At 34.1% G+C, this 21,899-nt stretch overlaps 1 protein-coding gene and 1 long non-coding RNA gene across 2 annotated transcripts in view; one reads left to right on the top strand and one right to left on the bottom strand.

Annotated features, from left to right (window-relative positions):
* Positions 1-21,899, top strand: part of LOC141573775 (uncharacterized) — a 132,237-nt gene that overhangs the window by 33,839 nt on the left and 76,499 nt on the right. The window contains exon 3 of the long non-coding RNA XR_012499978.1: positions 10,741-10,847. This is a non-coding gene — a long non-coding RNA (uncharacterized LOC141573775). The remainder of the gene's footprint in view (positions 1-10,740; positions 10,848-21,899) is intronic.
* Positions 11,618-14,017, bottom strand: LOC123612596 (uncharacterized). Its single transcript, XM_074374940.1, has 3 exons — positions 13,302-14,017; positions 12,802-12,834; positions 11,618-11,813 (listed from the first exon to the last, which is right to left on the bottom strand). Exons 1-3 carry the CDS (start codon positions 13,368-13,370, stop codon positions 11,652-11,654), a joined length of 264 nt encoding a protein of 87 aa, XP_074231041.1. The 5' UTR covers positions 13,371-14,017; the 3' UTR covers positions 11,618-11,651.

The raw sequence follows: 21,899 nt of genomic DNA, 5'->3' as shown, positions 1-21,899 counted from the left end.
ACTATCCACCTTTTTAAAGAATGCATTTTTATGTTTTATGAAAAAATATAGAGGAGTTTTAAAAAATTAATTGCATTCTCAATCAACGAATTCCACCTATTTGAATTGGAAGGTATTGTTAAAATGATAATAGCTGGTCACAACACTTTTATATTCAAATGTTTCTTTTTAGTTTAAGAACCTGGATATCAAGTGACCCTCTATATATATTATGGGCTGTGGTTGGTCATCTTCCTTCCAGAATTACAATCATTGATTTTTAGAAATTAGAAAACAGACCATTTCTTAAATACCCAAGAGCAACTTCATACAAGTTAAATCTAAATATGAAATATTTTAATCAATATAAAGTAGCAAAGCCATTTGCATTTTATTCTTCAGTAAGTTCATGGTATAAACATTCAATGTATACTTGCTGATTGATTAACCTTTTATGAATCAATGTTGCATTTAGATTTTTAAATTTCAATAATACAGGTGAAACATTCGGGAAATACAAAATTAAATTATTGAATTCAGAATAATTGTTTTGTTTCAAAGACAGCTCATTCTAACTTACAAAGTATATATCATAAAACTACCAATATGGGAGATATTTTGGTAAAATATAGCTAACCAAATAATTTGCTTAGATGATTCAGAGAAGAATATTTTCTTTTGCATACATTTCTCTGGGGAAAAAAATGTTAACTGTGACTTCACCTTAGCTATGAAGTCCTTGGCCAGATTGAGGTATTTACAGGAATCAATGAGGACTGCCAGAACATAAACAAGAAATAATAACAGCATTGTGTTGTAGTCCTCTTTTTCTTAGAAGTATTTCATGTCTTAGAAAGTTAGGAGTGATGTTTAGAACCCTAAAATGTTTATTCAGTTTGCACAGAGTAAGTTGAGATTTTCTATTTCTCAGAATAGTTGGCTTCTGCTGTTCAGAGAAAGATGGCAGAGTTTCAAAATTGCTAAAACAAGCTGCTAAAGGAAGAAGACCAGCCATTCTATTTGGACTGTTCAGTCACATCATTTTCCTTTGATCATTAGGGTCAAATGATGCTTAGAAGACTATGGTCTGATCAGTCCCCAAATCATGAAGGTGCTCTATTCCACATGGTAATTTCTCAGCCATTGATTTAGAGCCGTAGAATGATACTGACTTTCAGTTGAGTCTTTATTTAATTCACAAGTACCAGAGGATCAGAATACCTTCAATGATATTGTTTTGTCAGCATAATGTATTTCACCTGGGAATGCTTGGTATCCTCACCCCTACTGACAGAAAAACAATTCTACAGCAGGGGTCTCCCATCTACTTCAGACACTAACCTAGGTCTCTTGGGAACTTTGCAAAACTGGATATTATTCTTTGAGCACTTAAATTATTTCAGATACTGTTCCTGACATTAAGGATTAATTAGTAACCAAAGCAGGCAAAAATTGTTGCCCTTGTGAAGCTGATAGTCTAACGCTTACCCAGTACTAGTGACACTGAACATTCCTCATGTCATATTTATTGACCTAAGGCAATCTAAGAGAGCTAAAAGACTTTTGAGTGATTGTTGTAGATGATCCAGGTGAATTATATATTGGAGCTATTCAGATACCCTGGTGTTTTCCAAAGTAAAGCAAAGGGAGAATCAGAACTCCTATGAAAAGAAATCTCCCAGGATGTTGGGTTGATGTTGAACAAAGCCTCAAAACTTACTGTGTTTGTGATCTATAACTGATTCACCAGCCTTGATCTAGTCACATATTCATCTGAGGGGCCAAAGCCAACTCCTGAAACATCCCTGGAGTATGGGAGGAGGACCAGCAGGGCTTCTCAGTCAAGCAACAGCTTCCTCTTGTTTAGATACTGATAGGAAGTGTCCATTTATATAACTCTCACGCAGTGGAGCTATTATGTTTTGTGAGAAGTTCATACTTCTGGCACTGTGAAATAAATATTTTTGTAGTAAGTGAAATGATGATTATAGACTTATATGCATTCTTTTACCCATAACAACTTCCTCTTATTCTGTTAGTGTTTTTACATCTGATATGTACTTTATTTTCTTTTGGTGGTATTCATATGCATGTGGTTTTATTATTATTTTTGGTCCCACTTTATTTTTCAGCAACTTCATTAGTGTCAGGCTTATCTCAATACTCTACTGTACGCTTGAAGTACAACAGGGTTTGTGATAGTTGCAGCGTAAATCACTAACAACTCTCTATATGATTAATTCTTAAGGCATCTGAAAAGTAACATTTTAGTGCAGAAATTTGTATGTTTCAAAATCATGAAGGTTAATCCTAGTGAATAACATCAAAATCAAAATGCATAACCATAATTGGCAAAAAGAACCACCACTCTAAAATATATAGTTGGCATGTTATGGTACTAAAATTATGAGACCTTCCATATTGTGTACAATGACTGGGTTTATATAACCATGAGTAAAGTGCATAGATATTATTCTAAAACACATAGATTCATTTTTAGAATCAAAGGGGGCTGGCCCAAGAACTTCCTCAATAAAAATGTGAAGTAGATATATAAAATACCTTCAGATTCTCTCATGAGGTCCCCCAAAACACTGCTTAAAATAATATGGTGAGGATTTCTCATTCAAGATACGCATTGGAGCACATGTTTAATAGGCCTCTTGAAAAATAACAATGAAAGCAAAGAAAAGATTAAGAGAATAGATGGGGAAAAGAAAAAGAAGATGAAAGGGAAAGTGGGTGGGGGAGCGAAGGAGGAGAAAGAGAGAAAATGGGATACTCAGTGTCACTCAGGAACTGGTAATTACCTTGACAGCTATGCTGGCTAACCCTGACTCATTGTCTTAAAGCTCCTCTTAGAGGGAAAACTATGAGTTGACCTGTCTTGTTAATTTTCAGAATATCCAAATCCAGGAAAGATATCTAGAGGGGAAACAAGCTTGCAGGACTGTAGAGGAAAACAAAGCATTTCAAACTTTCATCCTTTGATACATATTTATACAATGGTATACTACTCAGCCATAAAAAATAATAAAATAATGCCACTTGCAGCAACACAGATGGGCTTGGAGATTGTCATTGTAAGTGAAGTAAGCCAGAGAGACAAAGAAAAATGCCATATGAATTCACTTGTATGTGGAATCTAAAACAAACAAATACACATACAAACATAAAAACCAAATGAACTTATTTACAAAACAGAAACAGACTCATAGATATAGAAAACAAAATTGTGGTTACTGGCGGGAGAAGGAGGTGGGAAGGATTAAATTGGTAGTTTGAGATTTACAGATACTAATAAATATATAAAAAATTAGATGAACAACAAGTTTATACTGTATGGCACTGGGAACTATATTAAATTTCTTACAGTAACATGGTGAAAAAGAATATGAAAACAAATATATGTATATTCATGTATGACTAAAGCATTATGCTGTACACCAGAAATTGACACATTGTAAACTGACTATAATTCAATAAAAAATATATATATACAAAAAAAGATGAACAAGATCTAATATATATGTAAGAGTTTAAAGATATCTGAGAACTGAGATCACAGTAGGTAGAATTACATTAAACCAATAATAGAAAACAACCCCCAGGCTTGGATAAAGACTTTGCACTTTTCTTTGGAAGACTTTGTGAAATACCACATAATGAAAGTTGTAAAAAATCAAATTCAATTAAAATCTTAATATTATAAAAATCAAAAGAAAATCCTAAAAATGAATAGAAATAAAAAGGAAACTAATATGAATCAGAACCCATGAACATTATATGCCAAAAGACCAGAAGACAATGTTTATCAAGTTTTGTTTAATGATTTGAACCTAGAATGTAGAGCCAGTCCAACTTTATTTTTAGAATGAAGTCAATATTCTTGCCTCCTCTGTCATAGATTGATTGACCACAGGTGCGTGGCTTGTTTCTGGGTTTTCTATCCTGTTCCATTGATCTGTGTGTCTGTTTTTGTGCCAGTACCATACTACTTTGATTGCTATGGCTCTGTGGTGTGGTCTGAGATCAGGCAGCATGATTCCTCCAGCTCCATTCTTCTTTCTCAAGGTTATTTTGGCTATTCAGGGTCTTCTGTGTTTCCATACAAATTTAAGAATTTTTTGTTTGAATGGTCTCTTCAATAAGTGGTGCCAGGGAAACTAGACAGCTACATGTAAAAGAATGAAATTAGAACATTTTCTAACACCATATACAAAAATAAACTCAAAATGAATTAAAGACCTAAATGTAAGACTGGATACCATACAATTAATAGAGGAAAACATAGAACATTCTTTGACATAAACTGCAGCAATATTTTTTTAGATCTGTTTCCTAGAGTAATGGAAACAAATGGAATATTATTAAACTTAAAAGTTTTCGCACACCATAGGAAACCATAAACAAAACAAAGAGATAACCTATAGAATGGGAGAAACTATTTGCAAATGATGTGAATGACAAGGGATTCATTTCCAAAATATACAAATGGCTTATATAGCTCAATATCAAAACAAAACAAAACTGCAACCCAATCAAAAGATGGGCAGAAGACTTAAATAGTTCTCCAGAGAAGATATACAGATGGCCAATAAGCACATGGAAAGATACTCAACATTACTAATTATTAGAGAAATGCAAATCAAAACTACAATGAGGTATCACCTCACACCAGTTAGAATGGCCATCATCAAAAAAATCTACAAATAATAAATGCTGGAGAGGGTATGGAGAAAAGGGAACTCTCCTACACTGTTGGTGGGAATGTAAATTTGTGCCGCCACTATAAAGAACAGTTTGGGGTTTCCTTAAAAAAATAAAAATAGAGTTACCATATGATCCATGAATCCCACTCCTGGGCATATATCCAGAAAAGATGAAAACTCTAAGTTAAAAAGATGAAAACTCTAATTCAAAAACTCTAACGCACCCCAATGTTCATAGCAGCATTATTTATAATAGCTAAGGTGTGGGAGCAACCTAAATGTCCATCAACAGACGACTGGATAGAGAAGATGTGGTGTGTGTGTGTGCGCACACACACACACACACACATATACAGAGAGAGGAGTATTACTCAGCCATAAAAAAGAATGAAATAATGCCATTTGCAGCAACATGGATGGATGCAAAGAACATCATACTAAATGAATAAGTTAGAGAAAGACAAATATCATATCATATCACTTATATGTGGAATCTAAAAAAAATGATACAAATGAAATTCTTTACAATACAGAAATAGAATTACCAACATAGAAAACAAACTTATGGTTACCAAAGGGGAAAGAGTAGGGGATAAATTAAGAGTTTGACATTAACAGATACACACTACTATATATAAAATAAACAAACAACTAGGACCTATTGTATAGCACAGGGAATTCTATTCAATATCTTGTAATAACCTACAATGGGAATGAATTTGAAATATATGTTTATATATATATAACTTATAAAAGTTATGAATATATAACTGAATCACTGTTGTATACCCAAAACATTGTAAATCAGCTATCCTTCAATAAATTAAAAAAAGAAGTCTATAAATATAAAATTTTAAACTTGCAAGTTATAAAAAAAAAGAAATTTGTACGCTTTAGAAGCTATTGCTGTGAAATGTAAAAATCCTGGGAAAACAGCATAAAACATTCTTAAAATTTTTCAACATTAGCAAAATGGAATATCACAATTTTGCCCTCCTATACATCATTCAGTTTAATAAGCAATGTACAGATATATATGGCTCTTACTAAAAATGAGGCTCTTTGAGGAATACAGTAGATAGCCACGATCTCTATTTGCAGAGAACATCTAAAGAGAACATGCTTTCTGTTGGACATTGATAGAGAGGCTGTGAGGAGACATGTCATCTGGAGCCCAGAGTTGGGTTTCATTACGACTTTAGCATTAGTGCACACATAAATTCATATTTTAGTAACTTTTAGGATCCCAGGGTTTCCAGGTTCCTTTTAAAGACACACATTACAAAATACAAGGAGTAATCAAGAAAACTTTTTATTTCTATAAAGTGTTATTTATCCAGTATTATCCTAGGACCCTCTAGAACTTGGTCTTATGTTTACTCCAGTAGGTCTTTTTTTCCTTTCTGACCATTCAAGACAGCAAGTGGAAGTCTGGGAATCACTACTTTCTTCTTGATGAAGTCAGAACCTGGTCATGAAGAATTTCTAAAGTAGACAGGCGTATTGTCTGTTTCCCCTGAAATTCTGATTTATTTCACTGAAGAGCTAGTATATGTGGTTAAGAGATGTGTTTTTCTGGGGTTAATTTTTCTGGAGAGCATTAGAACTGACTTTCCCTGACTGCTGGGAAGCTTGGCTGTAGCTGGGCTCTCATTTGGAGCGACTGCAGCTGGATTTCAGCATGGTCTTCTGGTCTTATTTCATTCCAGTACCAAAGTTTTGGATTGTTGAGGCAAACTGGAGGCTTTCTTAAGTTATTGAAAGGAGGGCACTTCAGTTGTCAGTGCCTCACTTTTCACCTTGTTTTGTTGCTGTTAACTTCCTTCGGCTACCTTGATTTGAGCCAGCTTTGGCCAGAAGTTTCAACACTCCCTGGGTATTATTAATAAATTGACATAGAAATCTGGGAAAATACAATCTTGTGGATATCTTTGCTACTTACATAAGAAAATTACTTATCAGGTGATACTTGTTCTCTATATCTGTATAACAGAAATGTTATATTCTGAACAAGAGCATTTTTAACATTTTATTTTTGGGGAGTGGTAATTCAGTTTATTTATTTATTTATTAAATGGAGGTACTGAGGATTGAACCCAGGACCTCATGCATGCTAGGCACGCACTCTACCACTGATCTATGCCTTCCAACCCCTGAACAAAACTATTGCTAAGATACTTACTATCTTTCCTTTCTTTCTCAGGTCAGAGGTTATTTCTAAGAATAAAACAAGTTTATATACTTATTTATATATTCATTAGAAATAGCTTCTATTTTATTTCCATTTTTCTTTCTTTTATTTTGCTGAGTTGATGTCATTAAAAATACCAGTTTTAGTGTTGAATTTATCTGCCTGGTAAACATCTGTTGAGCATCTAATTTGTGCTTATCTCATTGTCAGTAACCTATTTATCCATTAAGGTTCAGCTCAAAGTCACTAATGGGACCTTTCCTAATTTGTGTAGGCAGAGCTAATTTTCCCTTTGCTTAAAATACAAAAACAAACAAACAAAAAACCTCCATGAATACTTTTTTGGAGCACTAATTACATTTATTGAAATTGTATATATGTTTATCTCCCCTCAGTAGACTGTACAATCCTTAAAGGTGAAAAAAACTACTTTACTCTAAATCTTTAGCATTTAGCACAAGTGCCACAAAAATAATACTTAGTTTCTTAATGAATGGGTGAAACCTGAAAGACTATATGAGGGACATGTGAGTTGTCTCCCCAAGGAAGTAACAGAATAATAGAGATGAATTTAGCTCTCTGTTTACTATTCCATGAAAGCCTCTTTTAATAATTATTATATAAACTGTACATGAATGTGCTATGTAGTATCTCTGATTACATTTTAAAATGGCTTAATGTGTTTGGGGACACACTAATTTTGCCAGCTGTTTTAGATGAGATGATCATCATTCTATGGTCAATATAGTTTGGCAAATGTATTTAAGCAAAATGATTTTTTAAACTGGCATTTTCAAGAATGTTACTATGTGTAGATATACTATAAATTTCCAAGAGATATTTTGGGGATAAATACTTATTTTGGGGGGGGGCCATCTAGTGAGATTATGCTTCAAGAAACACCCTAGTAAACAGTGATTTAGTGGCTCCTGTCTCTGTTAGCCAACACTGGGTTACAGAGGAAAGTGGAGGTTCGATTGACAGATTTATTGGAAAACTATCCCATTAACCACAATAATCAAAGATGTCAGGACCAGGAAGGACTTTGCCCAAATCCACTGGGGGAAAAACTTATTAATCGTAATAGAGTTTATTTGCTTCACAAATCCAGCAGTTAAAAGTAAATGACAGTGTTTTATTTTTCCCCCAGGAAGTTACAATGACATAATTTGAGGTGAATAACATAAAAATTCTAATCTGAGAGTTAAGAAATACATCAAAGTCAAAAAAAAAAAAAAAATAGGAGGGAAGATAGTGAATTACTTGCAGAGCTGGCCCTCCTAATCTTCAGAGCAGCCAGGATTTTCCTTTGGCCCCTCTTCGGGGCTCTGAATTCTACCTTTGTGTTCCTCCGTTTGCTTTCCCATGACTACCTTTCACTAATCATTCAGTGACCTACAACCTGTCAGCTGTAAGGATAGGGAACAATTCCTATAAAATTAATTTACCAAATTGTATTGAAGACAGTTTGGTCCACTTTGTTGTCATTCGCATCGTGGACTGGGATCACTGACTTTAATACCGAAGAATAAATGTTTAATGTTGGAGGAACCTCTAATCCCTGAAAATGGCCAAGAGAGACAGCAGTTTCCTTGCTCAAGCCACGCCAAGAGGCTCATTAGGCTGGCCTTGATCTTTAGCCAGCTTACGGGTCATGGGGTCATGGTAGAGTTTCCCGCAATAATGCTAAGGATCTCAGCAATGAACAACTTAAACTTGGTGTGGAGAAATGTAGTCATCACTCGGAGAACTTTTCTGATTTCCTGATCATTTACCTGTGGGACAAAGGCTGCCATTGTGATACAATGAAAGGTTCCTTTTGCGAGTAGAATCTTGTTGGATGAGTCTGTCACAGACTATAGGAAGGCTCTTTTCAATGCCACCTGCTACCTTTTTCTCCTGCAGGGGTTTGTTTCTAGCGTGTTCATCATGGGATTTATGGGAACTGATAAGTAGGACAAATTGTTCCTCAACAAATTTCACAAAACCTTTACTGTATGCATTGCTTTGTATGGGAGGGAAAACATACTTGATAAACTGAAAACCTGTGAGCTTGGTTTTCCCATAGCTGATGAAAATGTTAAATGCTTCAAGAATTTTATGTGTTGTGTGTGTGTGTGTGTGTGTGTGTATATGTGTGTGAGTGATGCTTGCATTGTCTTGGGACAAAGAATTTTATTCATGATTTGACATTTTATGGGCTCTGCAGTTTCTATAGCAAAGTATGTGTAGACAAATTTACCCAATTTGTTGTGTTAATGTTACAATTAAGTAAGAGAGAACTATTACCATTTAAATATTGATTTTAAGAATTTTTTCCCTCCAATAAGAAGGTATCTTTTGCTGACTTAGATGTTCATATAGGTCAGAGATATGAAAAAGCTCTTTTTTTGAAAATTAGGTATTTTGAAACTTTTATTAATATATTCCATTTATCAAACTTTCATGGAGTACTTTCTACTGTGCTAAGTACTGGGGAATAGTTAAATTATTGCGATACTCCAGGAACTTATAATCTATTCAAGAAGGAAACAAGTGCCAATGAATTGTTTTACTAGAGGGAAGAGTATAATAATATTCATAAAAAAGTGGAAAAAATCCAGAGGGAGAGGGTCAGAATGATAAGTAATTCATTCAGTTTGGAGAGATAGGGGGAAGTTTTTCATGCAGGTCCTAATATTGGACTTGGATCTTGAGAGATGAATTGGATTTTAACAGTGAAACAGAGGAGTGGACATTCCATGAGGAGAGAGCATGATTAGCAAAGGCACGGTTGTGTGTGAGGGAGGGCCAGCTGTGGGGAGTGGCAGTGGCCTGTTCAACCCTGGAGGATGCCTGGGAGGCAGGGCTGGAGGTGGGGGCGGGGTGAGGGGGATTTGAAAGGAAGTTGGAATTTAGTATGTAGGGGCCTTGAATGCCTTGTGGGGGAAAATGGACTTTGTATTAGAGGCAAAAAGAAGCCTTACAAGGCATTTGAGCAAGACAGAACTATAAGTCATTGCAGGTTTTCAAAGACAGCTCTAATGGTGGTGTGGCAGCTAGATTAGCACAGGAGGTGCTGTAGAAGTTACCCTTATTAGCATGAGTCTGAATTTTCTTTGGTGCTGTCATTGTCATTGTGGAGTCCTGGAAACAGAATTTATTTTACTAGATATGCTGTTGAAACATAAGGCATAAGACTTGGATCCAGGTTTTTACTTTTCTGCTACATACTGGATCTACAAGCGTGTAGGACACAGGACTTCATGGTCTTCAATTTCCCCACATATGAGATGTGAGGACTGTACCAAGATTATGTGGAGGTTCTGTGATATAATGATTTGAGAAAGCACTTTATAACCTATATGCATGATACAAATGCTGTTTTTAGGATTCCACCCATTATCTCCTTTTTGTTTTTCTGATGTTAGAGATATTACTTGATTGATTTGATATCCTATACCAACACATCAAGCTTAATATCCTATGGCATATAAATCACAGATTCAGTTGCATAATTGAGTAATCAGACTCAATTATTCAGTAGGTTTTTTAAAATTAAATCATCATCTGCTCTCCTTAATATAAGCAGCAGAGGTACAACCGTAAGCTACTGAATAGACTTTCATTCAAGGTAATTCCAGGACTGGTTGATTTTGGTCACCTCCACTCCCAATGCTTTCCCTAGAATAGTTAGTCAACAGGAAGTATATATTCAAATCTGTTAAAATTTATTTTGCATTCCTACCAGCAACACACACTTAGAAAATGGGAAACCAAGATCTTCTCTGTCATGTTTACTAAAGAGGAGTGCCAAATACATTAATGAGAGAACACTGTATAATATTTCAATTACATTTATTTTTCTTTCATTAACAGAAGTATTGATTCTTCAAGGAAGTGGCTCACGTTCAATTTTACAGTGACCTGAAATAAATCACAGGCATATAGTTATTAATCTCAGTGGGTCATTTGCTCGCAAACACGTAAGTTTTTTACTTTTTAATTATAAATGGTGCCTCAAAAGTATATCTAGTTCAAGGACTGGGAAACTTTTTGCTCAGGAAGACTGAGTAGTTGCAGGAAAGAAGTCACAGGTCTTTACTAGTTGGTATTAGATGAAAGATTTTGTCCTCTGGGTCCTAATATAATCTTTAGTATAGTCTACATTTCCTCAATTCATTGGTAACGAACGGACCATCAGTTCGTTTTTGAGATGATGAGACGATAATGACCTCTGTTACAAGTGGAGTATTCAGCCTTTAGGGTTTTATTGTAATGCGACCATCAGAAGTTAGGGTTTTAATATTAATTAGAAAAATGCATGATTTTCTAGGAAATAGGCTGAGGTCTACCTTAGACTCTAAATCCACAAGTTCATCTATTATGATCTTTGGTTAAAGTTTTGCCTTCTTTAGTGCTCTGATTCAGCCCTTAAATGCACAGCCCTTGATGATAGTAGAAAATGTTAAAAAATATTTTGCAGAAGATATTTTAATAAGAAAGAGTTTATTTGTATTACATCACAGCAAGTGAGGGGTTTAAGCTGCTGTGTTGGTTGGATCATGGAAGGACACGTGTTTGTACCTCTGAGTAGAGATCCTAACAATTTCTACCAGAGAACAAGATTGAAATAATTTGTAACTTAGTGGTGCCAAGTGAAAACATTATAACATTTTTTTTCATGAAATGATGCATTTCAATCCACAAAGAACAAAGTTAGAAAAAACATGCTTTACTCTATATACTTACCACCTATTTCATCTTAAATTGCACTTTATTTTTCTTATTTACTGCTCATTAAGAGGGATAGGTGTGGGGGCAGACGCAGGTACTGGAATAGGAGGATAAAAGTAGCTAAGCCATGGGTATAGGAATGGTGGATATGTGCCAAATGGATATCGGTAAGGGGGCAAACAAAGCTGCGAAGGTAGTTCATTTCTGTCACTGACCTGTTGAAAGAAAGAAGTCAAATTAACATGTGAGTTTTCATTTTTAAGTAGAGGTTTTAGAAGTTCTGAAATCATTTACCTTTTCTGTGTATACTGTAAACAGGGATTTGATTAATTTGCATTTTTTAAAGAAAATTTTAGGAAATTACTTAGAGATAACTATGTGCTTGTACGTTTCTACTCGTAGCCAAATTTTCCTGATAATCAGTTCTGTAAGTATAAGGCCAAGGTGAGGGTGTTGAAGAGGAGACATCAGTTCCTCCTTCTTTGCCCAAGGACCTCAGACACAGTCTCATCTACCTCTTTTCTTTCTTCCCTCTTTCCCTCTCCACCTTCCTTCCATATTCCTTTTAATTTCTGTATCCTTAACATGCTAGTTTTGGTCTCAAAATCATGCTTCCTTCCAGATAATAAGATTTATGAGTGTAAACAAATTCCTAAACAAGACCCTTTCTTTTCAAATTTTATTTTCTTTTTGTTAAACATTTTTGATTAACTGTTTAGACCAAAATAAGCTTTTAATGAATTTTCCACCAGTGGGGTCATCAGAACAGGTCCACATTTCCTAATTCTCAAGTTGTTGTTGTTGTTGTGTTGCTGTTGTTGTTCTTCTTCATCATCATCATCATCATCATCATTATTTTACCTTCTCTGGAATTGGTTTTGTAGTTAGTTAAAGGTGAGTGGAGACATGAGCAATTATGAACCTTTATTAGAATAGAAAATGTCAGTAAAATATATTATAACCCAATCCATCACAGAGTGATAAATCAGTTTAGTCCCACTGTTACATGAGATGATAAGATAATTCTCTTTCTGCAAGCAGAGAACAAATTCGTGAAGGCTAAACCTCTGTTGAGTCTAATATTCAAACTTTCTAAGGATTTCTCTAGATTTCAAGATGTTTGGATAAAGAAATATCTTTAACCACAGTCGTGAATATTTCATATGGAAATTTTACATGATAAAAAGAGAAAGTGTAACTTACACTTCGTTCTTCTCTTTCCTTGCCTTGAGAGACCTAAAGCTCAAACAGTAAAATTAGTTCAACTCATGCTAATAAAACACACAGAGAAATATACACCTATATAGGAGAGAAATAATTTGATTATTCACTAGCTAACATTGTCTCATAGTATATATTTTTTTTAACCTAGGATTTAAGCTTCCAGAAAATATTGTAGGAATTATTTTTCTGAAAAATGTTACTCTAAATTTACTCTAAATGCCTCAAATTCACCACTGCACCAAGGCTATGTGGAATTAAGCTACACACTGAACAGTGTATAATTTATAAAATTTTATAGAATATAACATTAAAATATTAATTATGTTAATATTTTAAGTATGCTTAAATTAAGATATTAAGTATATTAAGTATGCTTATAAAGTAGAATACAGTATGAAGAGGAGAAAAATCCTAGGATTCATGAATTAGAACAACAAAAAAACCCATAAATACTCTGGAATGTAGAAATGGATACTCACCGGGAAACCAGTGGTCACTGCCAACATGGCTGTGATCAGAAGGAGGACTTTAATCTTATTCAGAGACATGCTAGGAGTAACAGAAAGACCAAATGTTAACACAAACTCAGAAGATCTAGCTGTGGTACAAATTGTGTTACTAATAGCTCTTTGACCTTGGACAGGTTACTTAGCAATCTTAGGACATCAACCTATTTGGAGCATTGTTTTTTAGGTAACATCAAAGGTGTTTTGCAATATTATAGCTATGTTGCATTGATTCTTTTAAAAACAAATACTCACGTATTATTTAAGAATAATATAACATGGTGATAAGAGTAGTTTCTGGAATGAAATATGGCCTTGGTTTATACAGAGAATATTAATATGGGAATAAGTTACTTAGAGATCTTAAGCATTTAAAAACAAGATTCCATACAATAATAACCATGAGATTAATTTAGGTGATGGATTATTTGCATTGGTTCCCAGGCAGCCCCCCAAATTCCATGCTGTTTGGAGGGGATCTATTTTTGAAATATGAGAAAAGACATTTCCAAAGCATTTTGTTCTCCTTTAGTTTCTACTGTAGACTTATGATACACTTTGTTATAGTGTATCAGTTATATTTGCTAATAAATATTTGAGGAATCTGAGCTAAATCAAATATTTAACTAACGATCATATTATACAATTGAGATGTAGACAATAAAGCATAGAAGCTTGCATTTAAAACAATATTTTTTTATAAATACAATACGCCTGTTTTTATTACTTGATTTCAAACACAAATGGGCAATTTTCCCTGTGGGGTGGTACCATTAGTCATTAGCCTTCCTCTTTGTCATGGTGTGCATGCAGTTTACACTATGGAGTATATGGGAGAGCAGTCAGATTGGAAAGAGGGGGTTCGCTAGGGGACTTTTCTTCAAGTTGCCCTCATATTTATTCACTTATTTATCCATAAGGTATTTCTTGATCACTGATTGTCAAGCACTATTCTAAGAACTGGGTATAGATAACAGCTGAGAAAGTCCCTACTTTCATGGACCTTAACATTGTTATAATGTTGTATGATACATCACCATGTTTTCCGAAGATTATTTAATTAATTTTACATTGAGGAAAATATCAGTTGCCCATGTCATTATTATTAAAATGGGGTGGCATGGAGTTGATTTTAATAAGATTCTAGGGAGATTTCATCATCTCTTGATGTTTTCTAAATATCTATGAGACAGAAAAATAAAATGTGAAAGAAAAAATATACTCAAGCTTTTAACTTTGTCTTCACTTTTTGTTATATTAATCAAAATTCAAATTGGGATTTAAAGAAAATACCAGGTAATGTTATGATTGTAATAAGACAAGTCAAGTTCAAAATTCTATAGGAAGACTAGCAGCATAAGCAATTAACAGTGAAAGTTTTACACACAGGCACACACTGGCACACACACACACACACACACACAAAACACACAGCTACTTCTCATAAACACACATATATACATGCATATAGCCTAACTTCTAAGTGCAAAGCATTGTGCTAGGTTCTGTCAGGGGCATAATTTCTGCCCTCTGGCAGCTAGTAAGGAAAGACAGATACTTTTACATTGTACTATACATAGAAATTACAAAATACTGAGAGGATAAAGAAGAAAACAGAGACAAATCAAGGATAGTTTTGGAGAGGATAGAATTCAAGCAGAACATTTACAATAGAAGGTATCAAACTGGTTTCAAGGATTATTTAAAACCACTTTAAGCAAAAAGGTAAATAAAACACCTCATGGACTCTTCCAGGTCATGTTTTGTAGTCGGCGCATAGCATAATTACCAATTACCACCTTTTATTTGTCTTCTCAAGCTGTGGTACATACATAGCAATACATTGCTGTATGTTGGGGAATAAACCCAGTGTCTGAATAAGTTAGATGCATCTTCCTGCAGCATCAACTTCACTCAAAGATTTATAGGAGAGCACAAGTAACTTTTATCTTACAATCAACATGGTATGTTATAGAATGGAATGTAAATACAGCAAATTTTAAAGGTAACACCAGAGGCTACAAGTAAATTGGCATCTGTTCATACTTTAGAGAATATCGGTTAGTGCATGTTCCCTTTATTTGCTGACTTAGACCCTTAAAATTAAAACTGATGAGCGTGAGGCTCTGTAACAGTCTTGGTGTGCCACCAGCATGCCCCCCTCCCCTGCTGAAGATTTATTCATGGTCATTCTAAAATATGCATTTACTATAGCTGAAGGGTGATTTTAAGAAAAAGTTTTATAAATAGGTGTATCCCACATGATTGTCTAATTACTTATAGTTTACAAATTCAAGCAACCATTACATGCCAATCTCAATAATTTTAATTTGGACAGCTTACAGGATGCGTATATATCTATATCTATCTATCTAGATAATATAGATTATATATAAGGTACATAAAATATCTTGATATTTAAGATCAATGATATTTAAGAACTCTCTTACCTCAGACTTGCCAGTCAGTGTCTTCTCTTGGATGCTGTGATAACAAATTGGGAGTGACTGGCCCTGGAATATCACAGCTAATTTATACACTCAGAAGTGAATGGAATGGAGAAGTTTGCGGCTTGAAGGCCTCTCCCTGGGATCAGTTATTAGTTGAATCATCAACTATCACAGTGTGTTGAAATTGAGGAATAACTGACATTTACAGTTTCATTGAAACTTTGGCTGAGTGACTACCAAATACAACTATTTGTGGTTTCTTTTCACAGTTGTGTATCTTTGTATGTTCCAAGCTCATCACTTCACATAATGTAGCCCCGTGCACTTATTTAAAAATCTTTTTCCTTTAATTTCTATAATTAAAACATTATTTCCTCAGCATCCTGTTGGTATTGATTATAATCTATTAGAAAGTTTTTTTGATAGTGCTGTAATTTTAAGAAAACAATCTAAAAATGTTAAATATGGAATTGAAACCCTTTGCATGATTCTACTTTTAGCTCTTTGATTTTAGGGTTAGAACGTCAAAGATCAATGGACTGTATTTGGTAGCATCAGATATCGTGGTTATGTTATGAAACACAATAATCTGTTTTTCAATTAAAGATGCACTTAACACAACAGACGGTGTATATCCATCAAATATAGGACTGAAAACTAGTGCCCTCAAAAAATTCAAGAATCACTTTAAATATATATGCATAAAACTTGGGCTTTTCATCATTTATTTAAATGCCCTCAAAAATATTGCATACTTGTGTTCAGTTTCTGTTTCAACAGAATTTTTATGAACCAAGCTGTAGCAATACATCAATGTCCCTTCCTTTCTTTTATAATTTCTAGGAATTTTTCTCAAGAGAACTCAGAAAAATTGTGACAACTAACATTTCTTGAGGGCTTTAAGTGCTCAAGCACAAACGTAAGCACTTTGTATGTGTTACCTCATTTAATCTGCAGAACAACCAACTCCAAGAGCAAAGTACTATTATCAACATCATCTCCATTTTACAGATAAAGAGATGGAGAAATAATAACAGGTCTAAAGTATTATAACTTGTACTCTGACAGAGAATATCGAATACCAGCAATTTGGTTCCAAAACCCATACTCTTTAACTAGTGCTTTATACTGTCACCATAGCAGAAGTTTAGAAAAATCAGTGCAAAATTAAAGAAACATTAAATTTTCTTTGCCTGTATCTGAACATTCAATTTATCTCACTGATTTAAAGAAAATTGTTCCATTAGAAACCTAATTTATTAAAACTAGTATGTCGTTGTATTTTAGCTTTCATTTTGACCAACCTGGGGTTAGAGTGGATTTCCTTACGACTAGGATAACGGGTTGTGTGTATGTGTGTGTGTGTGAGCCTGCATGTGTGTGTATATGTGTGTTTGTGTGCATGTATATATAACTTACATATATAACTTATATATATAACTTATAATATATATATTCACTTCTTTACCTTACAACTGTGTTTCTGTTTCTTATACTTTTCTGAAATTGTTCTGACAAAAGCTGCCAGTTGCCACTTAACTGTGAAAACCATAAAGGCTTTTTTGTCTTCAGGATATTGACATTTTTCGGGCATATAATGGTGGTGACTACTCCCATTCAGAAAACTAGTTGTCTTTTCCTGGGCTTCTTATACATTCTCTCTTGTTCTTTTTCAACGTTTCTGATGGCAGCTTTAATCTTTGCTGATTCTTTTTTCTCCAATTCATCGTACATGACCTCTTAACTTTTTAGCTTACACTTACTCTGAATAATATAATCTACTTCTGACTCCCTAGCCTACACCTTTAGCTTGAAGACTTTTTTTTTTTAAATTGAAGTATTGTCAGTTTCATGTGTTAGTCTGGTGCACAGCATAATGTCCCACTCAAGCATATATTCGTTTCCATATTATTTTTCATTAAAGGTTGTTATAAGATATTGAATATAGTTCCCTGTTAGCTTGAAGTCTTTGTCTAACTTCACATTCCCTTTAGATGTCTGATGGGTATAGTTCAAACTGAAATTATTATTTTTCCCTCCAAATCTCTCCTTACTTTTGTTTAGTTCCTAAGCTGATGGTCCTTAGTCACTCATGCATCCAAGCTGGAATCTGAGACTCACCTTATCCTTTCCTTGCCCCTTCCCTTTGGCATCTAATAGTAATTAAGTTTTTCCTTCTTGTGTATTCCAGGAGTCAGGCTCTTCCATTCTCATTGCCATTTCCTTATTTTAGTTCTTCCTTCTCTTCTGGACTGTTACAGTGGTTTCAATTAGATTCCCTATGTCCAATATTCTCCACTCCCCAACCCATCTTCCTCACATTCTTCTAAAGTAGCTTTTAAACCTTTTAAAATGCAACTCATAGGGAAAAATGCATGATTTGTCATAACATTCACACACACAACTGAAACAAGGTTTAAAGAACAATGATAGTTTTATTTATTTAACTTTCTAAATACATAGTATTTTTTCCGGCTTTATTGAGACAAATTTGTTATATGACATTGGGTAATTTTAAGCTGTATAATGTAATGGTTTGATATATGTTTATGTTGTGAAATGATTACCACAATAAGGTTAGTTAACACTCTATCACCTCACATGGTTAGTTTTGTGTGTGTGTTTCTGTGTTGTGAGAACATTTAAGATCTAACTCTCAGCAACTTTCAAGTATACAGTACAGTATTGTTGACTATAGTCACCATGGTATAAATTAGATCCCCAGGACTTACTCATCTTATAACTGGAAGTTTGTACCCTTTGACCACCATCATAAATCAGACCTCTTCTTGCCACACATCCTCAGGGTTCCTCAGATAATTAGGTTTCTCACCTAATATAAAGAGATATGAAAGTATCTTGCATAGTAATTAGAACCAGATAGGGGCTTAATATGTTAGTTAGTTAGTTAATATATTAGAATTAGTACACATTTTAAGCCACACTATGGGAAGTCTTAGCAGTGAATTACTGCAATAAGGGAGCAGAAATATCTTGTTCCACATCTTATGTTCCAGATCTTGTAATATATACAAATTTGATATATATTAGAAATAGACAGTTTGTAGAAATTCAGTACACACACTTTCTTTAAGCATTATCACTTTTCTGTGATTTGAAAATCTTGAGAAATGATCTAACCATTAATAAGCTTGCATGTATGTCAATACTAAAGAAGAATTTTTGTTTTAAAAAGTCTGTGATATTTTCTAAGAGGATGGATACAGACAAATAAATCTCTGAATTCTTGTCAAAGCCCCTGCAAATGTTACATTCAACCAGAATTGACTTTAGTGACTCTGGATTCCTGAAAAAAATTATAGTCTTATGTATCAATGTTGTAATCTGAGTGGTTGTCAATTCCCAGTCTCCATGGAACACTTGATCCTCAGCTGCTAAAAAGAAAAGCAGTTATAGAGTTCTCAAGCCTGGAATTTGTACCAGCAAGTGCCAGAGTCATGGCCAGACAGCCCCATGTCCAACATACTGTTCCCTGGAATGGACCTGGCTTACACTGGCACCAGCTATGTGCTTACTAAATACTTTTCAGAAATTGCTTTGGCTATTTCCTGGTGTTTTTTGCAAGTTGTACTATAACTTGAAGCCCAAAGGTCAAGAGCTGAGAACCCTCATTTATTGACTGTGCCTCATACATATGAGACATAATTTTGTCAGGATAATTTGAATTTTACACCAAATTCTATTAATAATTTTTTTATTTTTCATAGGCTCAAATGATGGAAATTCCCATATTTGATATGTTACAAATAACTTACGTTGCCCATGTTGCCATTTTTGACATATATTATCACCAACTGCGTAGCCCATTCCAAAACTTCCCTTTCCCTTTCAAAATAAATACTTTTTTCCAACTAGTAATCGTTGAATAAGAAACCTTAAGAAATTAATGATTCCTTCCTATGAACTATTACATTTGTAAAAAAATGTTTGAATAAAACCACATTTTTTGATACTGCACATGGTTTACAGCACGGCTGCGCTGTCTGTTACTCAGAGCTCTGTGGACACCTCCCGTGGTTCCTCCTGAGTAGCCATTTCCCCTGATGATGCTCCACATGCGAAGTTTAAGAAAGTGGCCTGCAGAGTCCTGCATCCAGGATCTGAATCAATCCCCTCCACTTACTTAACTCAAATAAGTCTATTAATCTTTTATAACTACTCATTCACTCAGCATTAAAATAACAATGACAACATTATTTTCCTGTTTGCCTCATCGCTTTAACAATTTAAATAAAATGACATTTTCTATTTGGCAGTATATGACAATCAAAAGTCATGAACTGTGTATCTCCTTCAGGTACCTATCTGATTTTTCCATGTTCATGGTCCAGAATTTTGAGCTTCTCCTCCTTAATTTTTATCATTGAATTATCAAGAATATAAGACATTTTCTGTGTTTAATAAAGATTCTAATTATACTAAATCCAGAAGGAGCCACATAATCAGAAAAATGTTCTGTTAGCTTTTCCTTATTCATGTAACATTGTCAAAATGCTTATGTGCTAGAAACTGACAGATGCTTTACATGAAATACATTGTGTAAATTCACCATAGCCTGTGGGACAACCTATGCAATTGTTCCTGTTTTACAGATGAGGAAAAGGTGGCTTAGAAGTTAGGTATCAAAGATCACAAATCTGTGTAACTGGAATACAGAGTTAGTCAGTTCCTAACCACAATACAAGTAACAGGAAATGAATTAGAAAAAATCCACTTAGTGAATCATAAGAGGGCTGTAGGGAATTTAGCTATAATCTGTTACTGTAAAAAGTATTTTTATATTGAAAGAGGTTGCATTCTAGCCTGTTTGGACAAAAGGCTACAATATATTAAAAAGACAGTCTTAATTTTACATATTTTAAATAATAATAATATATTTAAAAAGATGATGCAGTTTTATTTGGACAAAGGAACCTTTAGACCTGCCACAAAATATCTTTCTTCTGCCTGTTGTTCTATTCAGGCTGTCAATGGATTGGATGCTGCCCACCCAAAATGAACAGAACAATCTACTCTGTGGAGTCCATAAAGTCAAATGCTAATCTCATTCAGAAACACTTTCACAGACAAACTCAGAAATAATGTTTAATCTAGACACTCTGCTGCAAGTCAAGTTGACATGTAAAACTACCCATCATACAAAGAAATGTTACCCATATTCAAAAGTAAAATCAGTCAATAGAAACAGACCCACAATCTATTGAAATCAACAGAGAAGAATTTTAAAGTAAGATTAAACATGTTGAAGAATTTATAGGAATATTATTAATAAATGTGTTGAGTGAAATATTAGAAAATTTCTGGAAAGATAAGAAAATTGTTAAAAAATCAAATGGAAACCCCAGAACTTAATTTTAAAATCCTGAAATAAAAAATTCATTGGATGAGATTATCAGCAAGCAGATTGGATATAATGGAAGAAAAGATCAGTGAATTCAAAGAATGTCAGTAAAAATTTTCCAAACTGAATTACTCAGAAAAAAATTAACCAAACATATAAATACATATATTCATTTTCATATTCTTTTTCATTATAGGTTACTGTAAGGTATTGAATACAGTTTCGTGTGCTATACAGTATAAACTTGTTGTTTATGTATTTTATATATAGTAGTTAGTATCTGCAAATCTTGAACTCCCAGTTTATCCATTCCCAACCCCTTTCCCCCTGGTAACCATGTTTGTCTTCTATGTCTGTAACTCTGTTTCTGTTTTATAAATAGATTCATTTGTGTCTTTTTTAAAAAAAAGACTCAACATATGAGTGGTATCATATGATATTTTCCTCTTTCTGCCTTACTTCACTTAGAATGACAATCTCTAGCTCCATCCATGTTGCTGCAAATGGCATTATTTTATTCTTTATTTATGGCTGAGTAGTATTCCATTGTATAAATGTACCACAACTTCTTTATCCAGTCCTCTGTCAATAGACTTTTAGGTTGCTTCCATGTCTTGGCTATTGTGAACATTGGGGTGCATATATCTTTTTGAATTAAGGTTACCTCTGGTTATATGCCCAGTAGTGGGATTGCTGGATCATATGGTAAGTCTGTTTTTTAGTTTTTTGAGGACTCTCCATACTGTTTTCCCTAATGGC

Source organism: Camelus bactrianus, chromosome 2, assembly GCF_048773025.1.
Source record: "Camelus bactrianus isolate YW-2024 breed Bactrian camel chromosome 2, ASM4877302v1, whole genome shotgun sequence".
Classification (NCBI taxonomy): Eukaryota; Metazoa; Chordata; class Mammalia; order Artiodactyla; family Camelidae; genus Camelus; species Camelus bactrianus.
Note: the sequence above shows the minus strand (reverse complement) of the source record. Positions and strands in the feature narration are given on the sequence as shown.

Coding starts and splice junctions, on each gene's coding strand:
- LOC123612596 (XM_074374940.1), bottom strand. CDS start 13,370: ATGTCTCTGAATAAGATTAAAGTCCTCCTTCTGATCACAGCCATGTTG. Junction 12,835..13,301: donor CAGTGACCACTGGTTTCCCG/GTGAGTATCCAT, acceptor TTTGAGCTTTAG/GTCTCTCAAGGCAAGGAAAG. Junction 11,814..12,801: donor AGGAAAGAGAAGAACGAAGT/GTAAGTTACACT, acceptor TTCTTTCAACAG/GTCAGTGACAGAAATGAACT.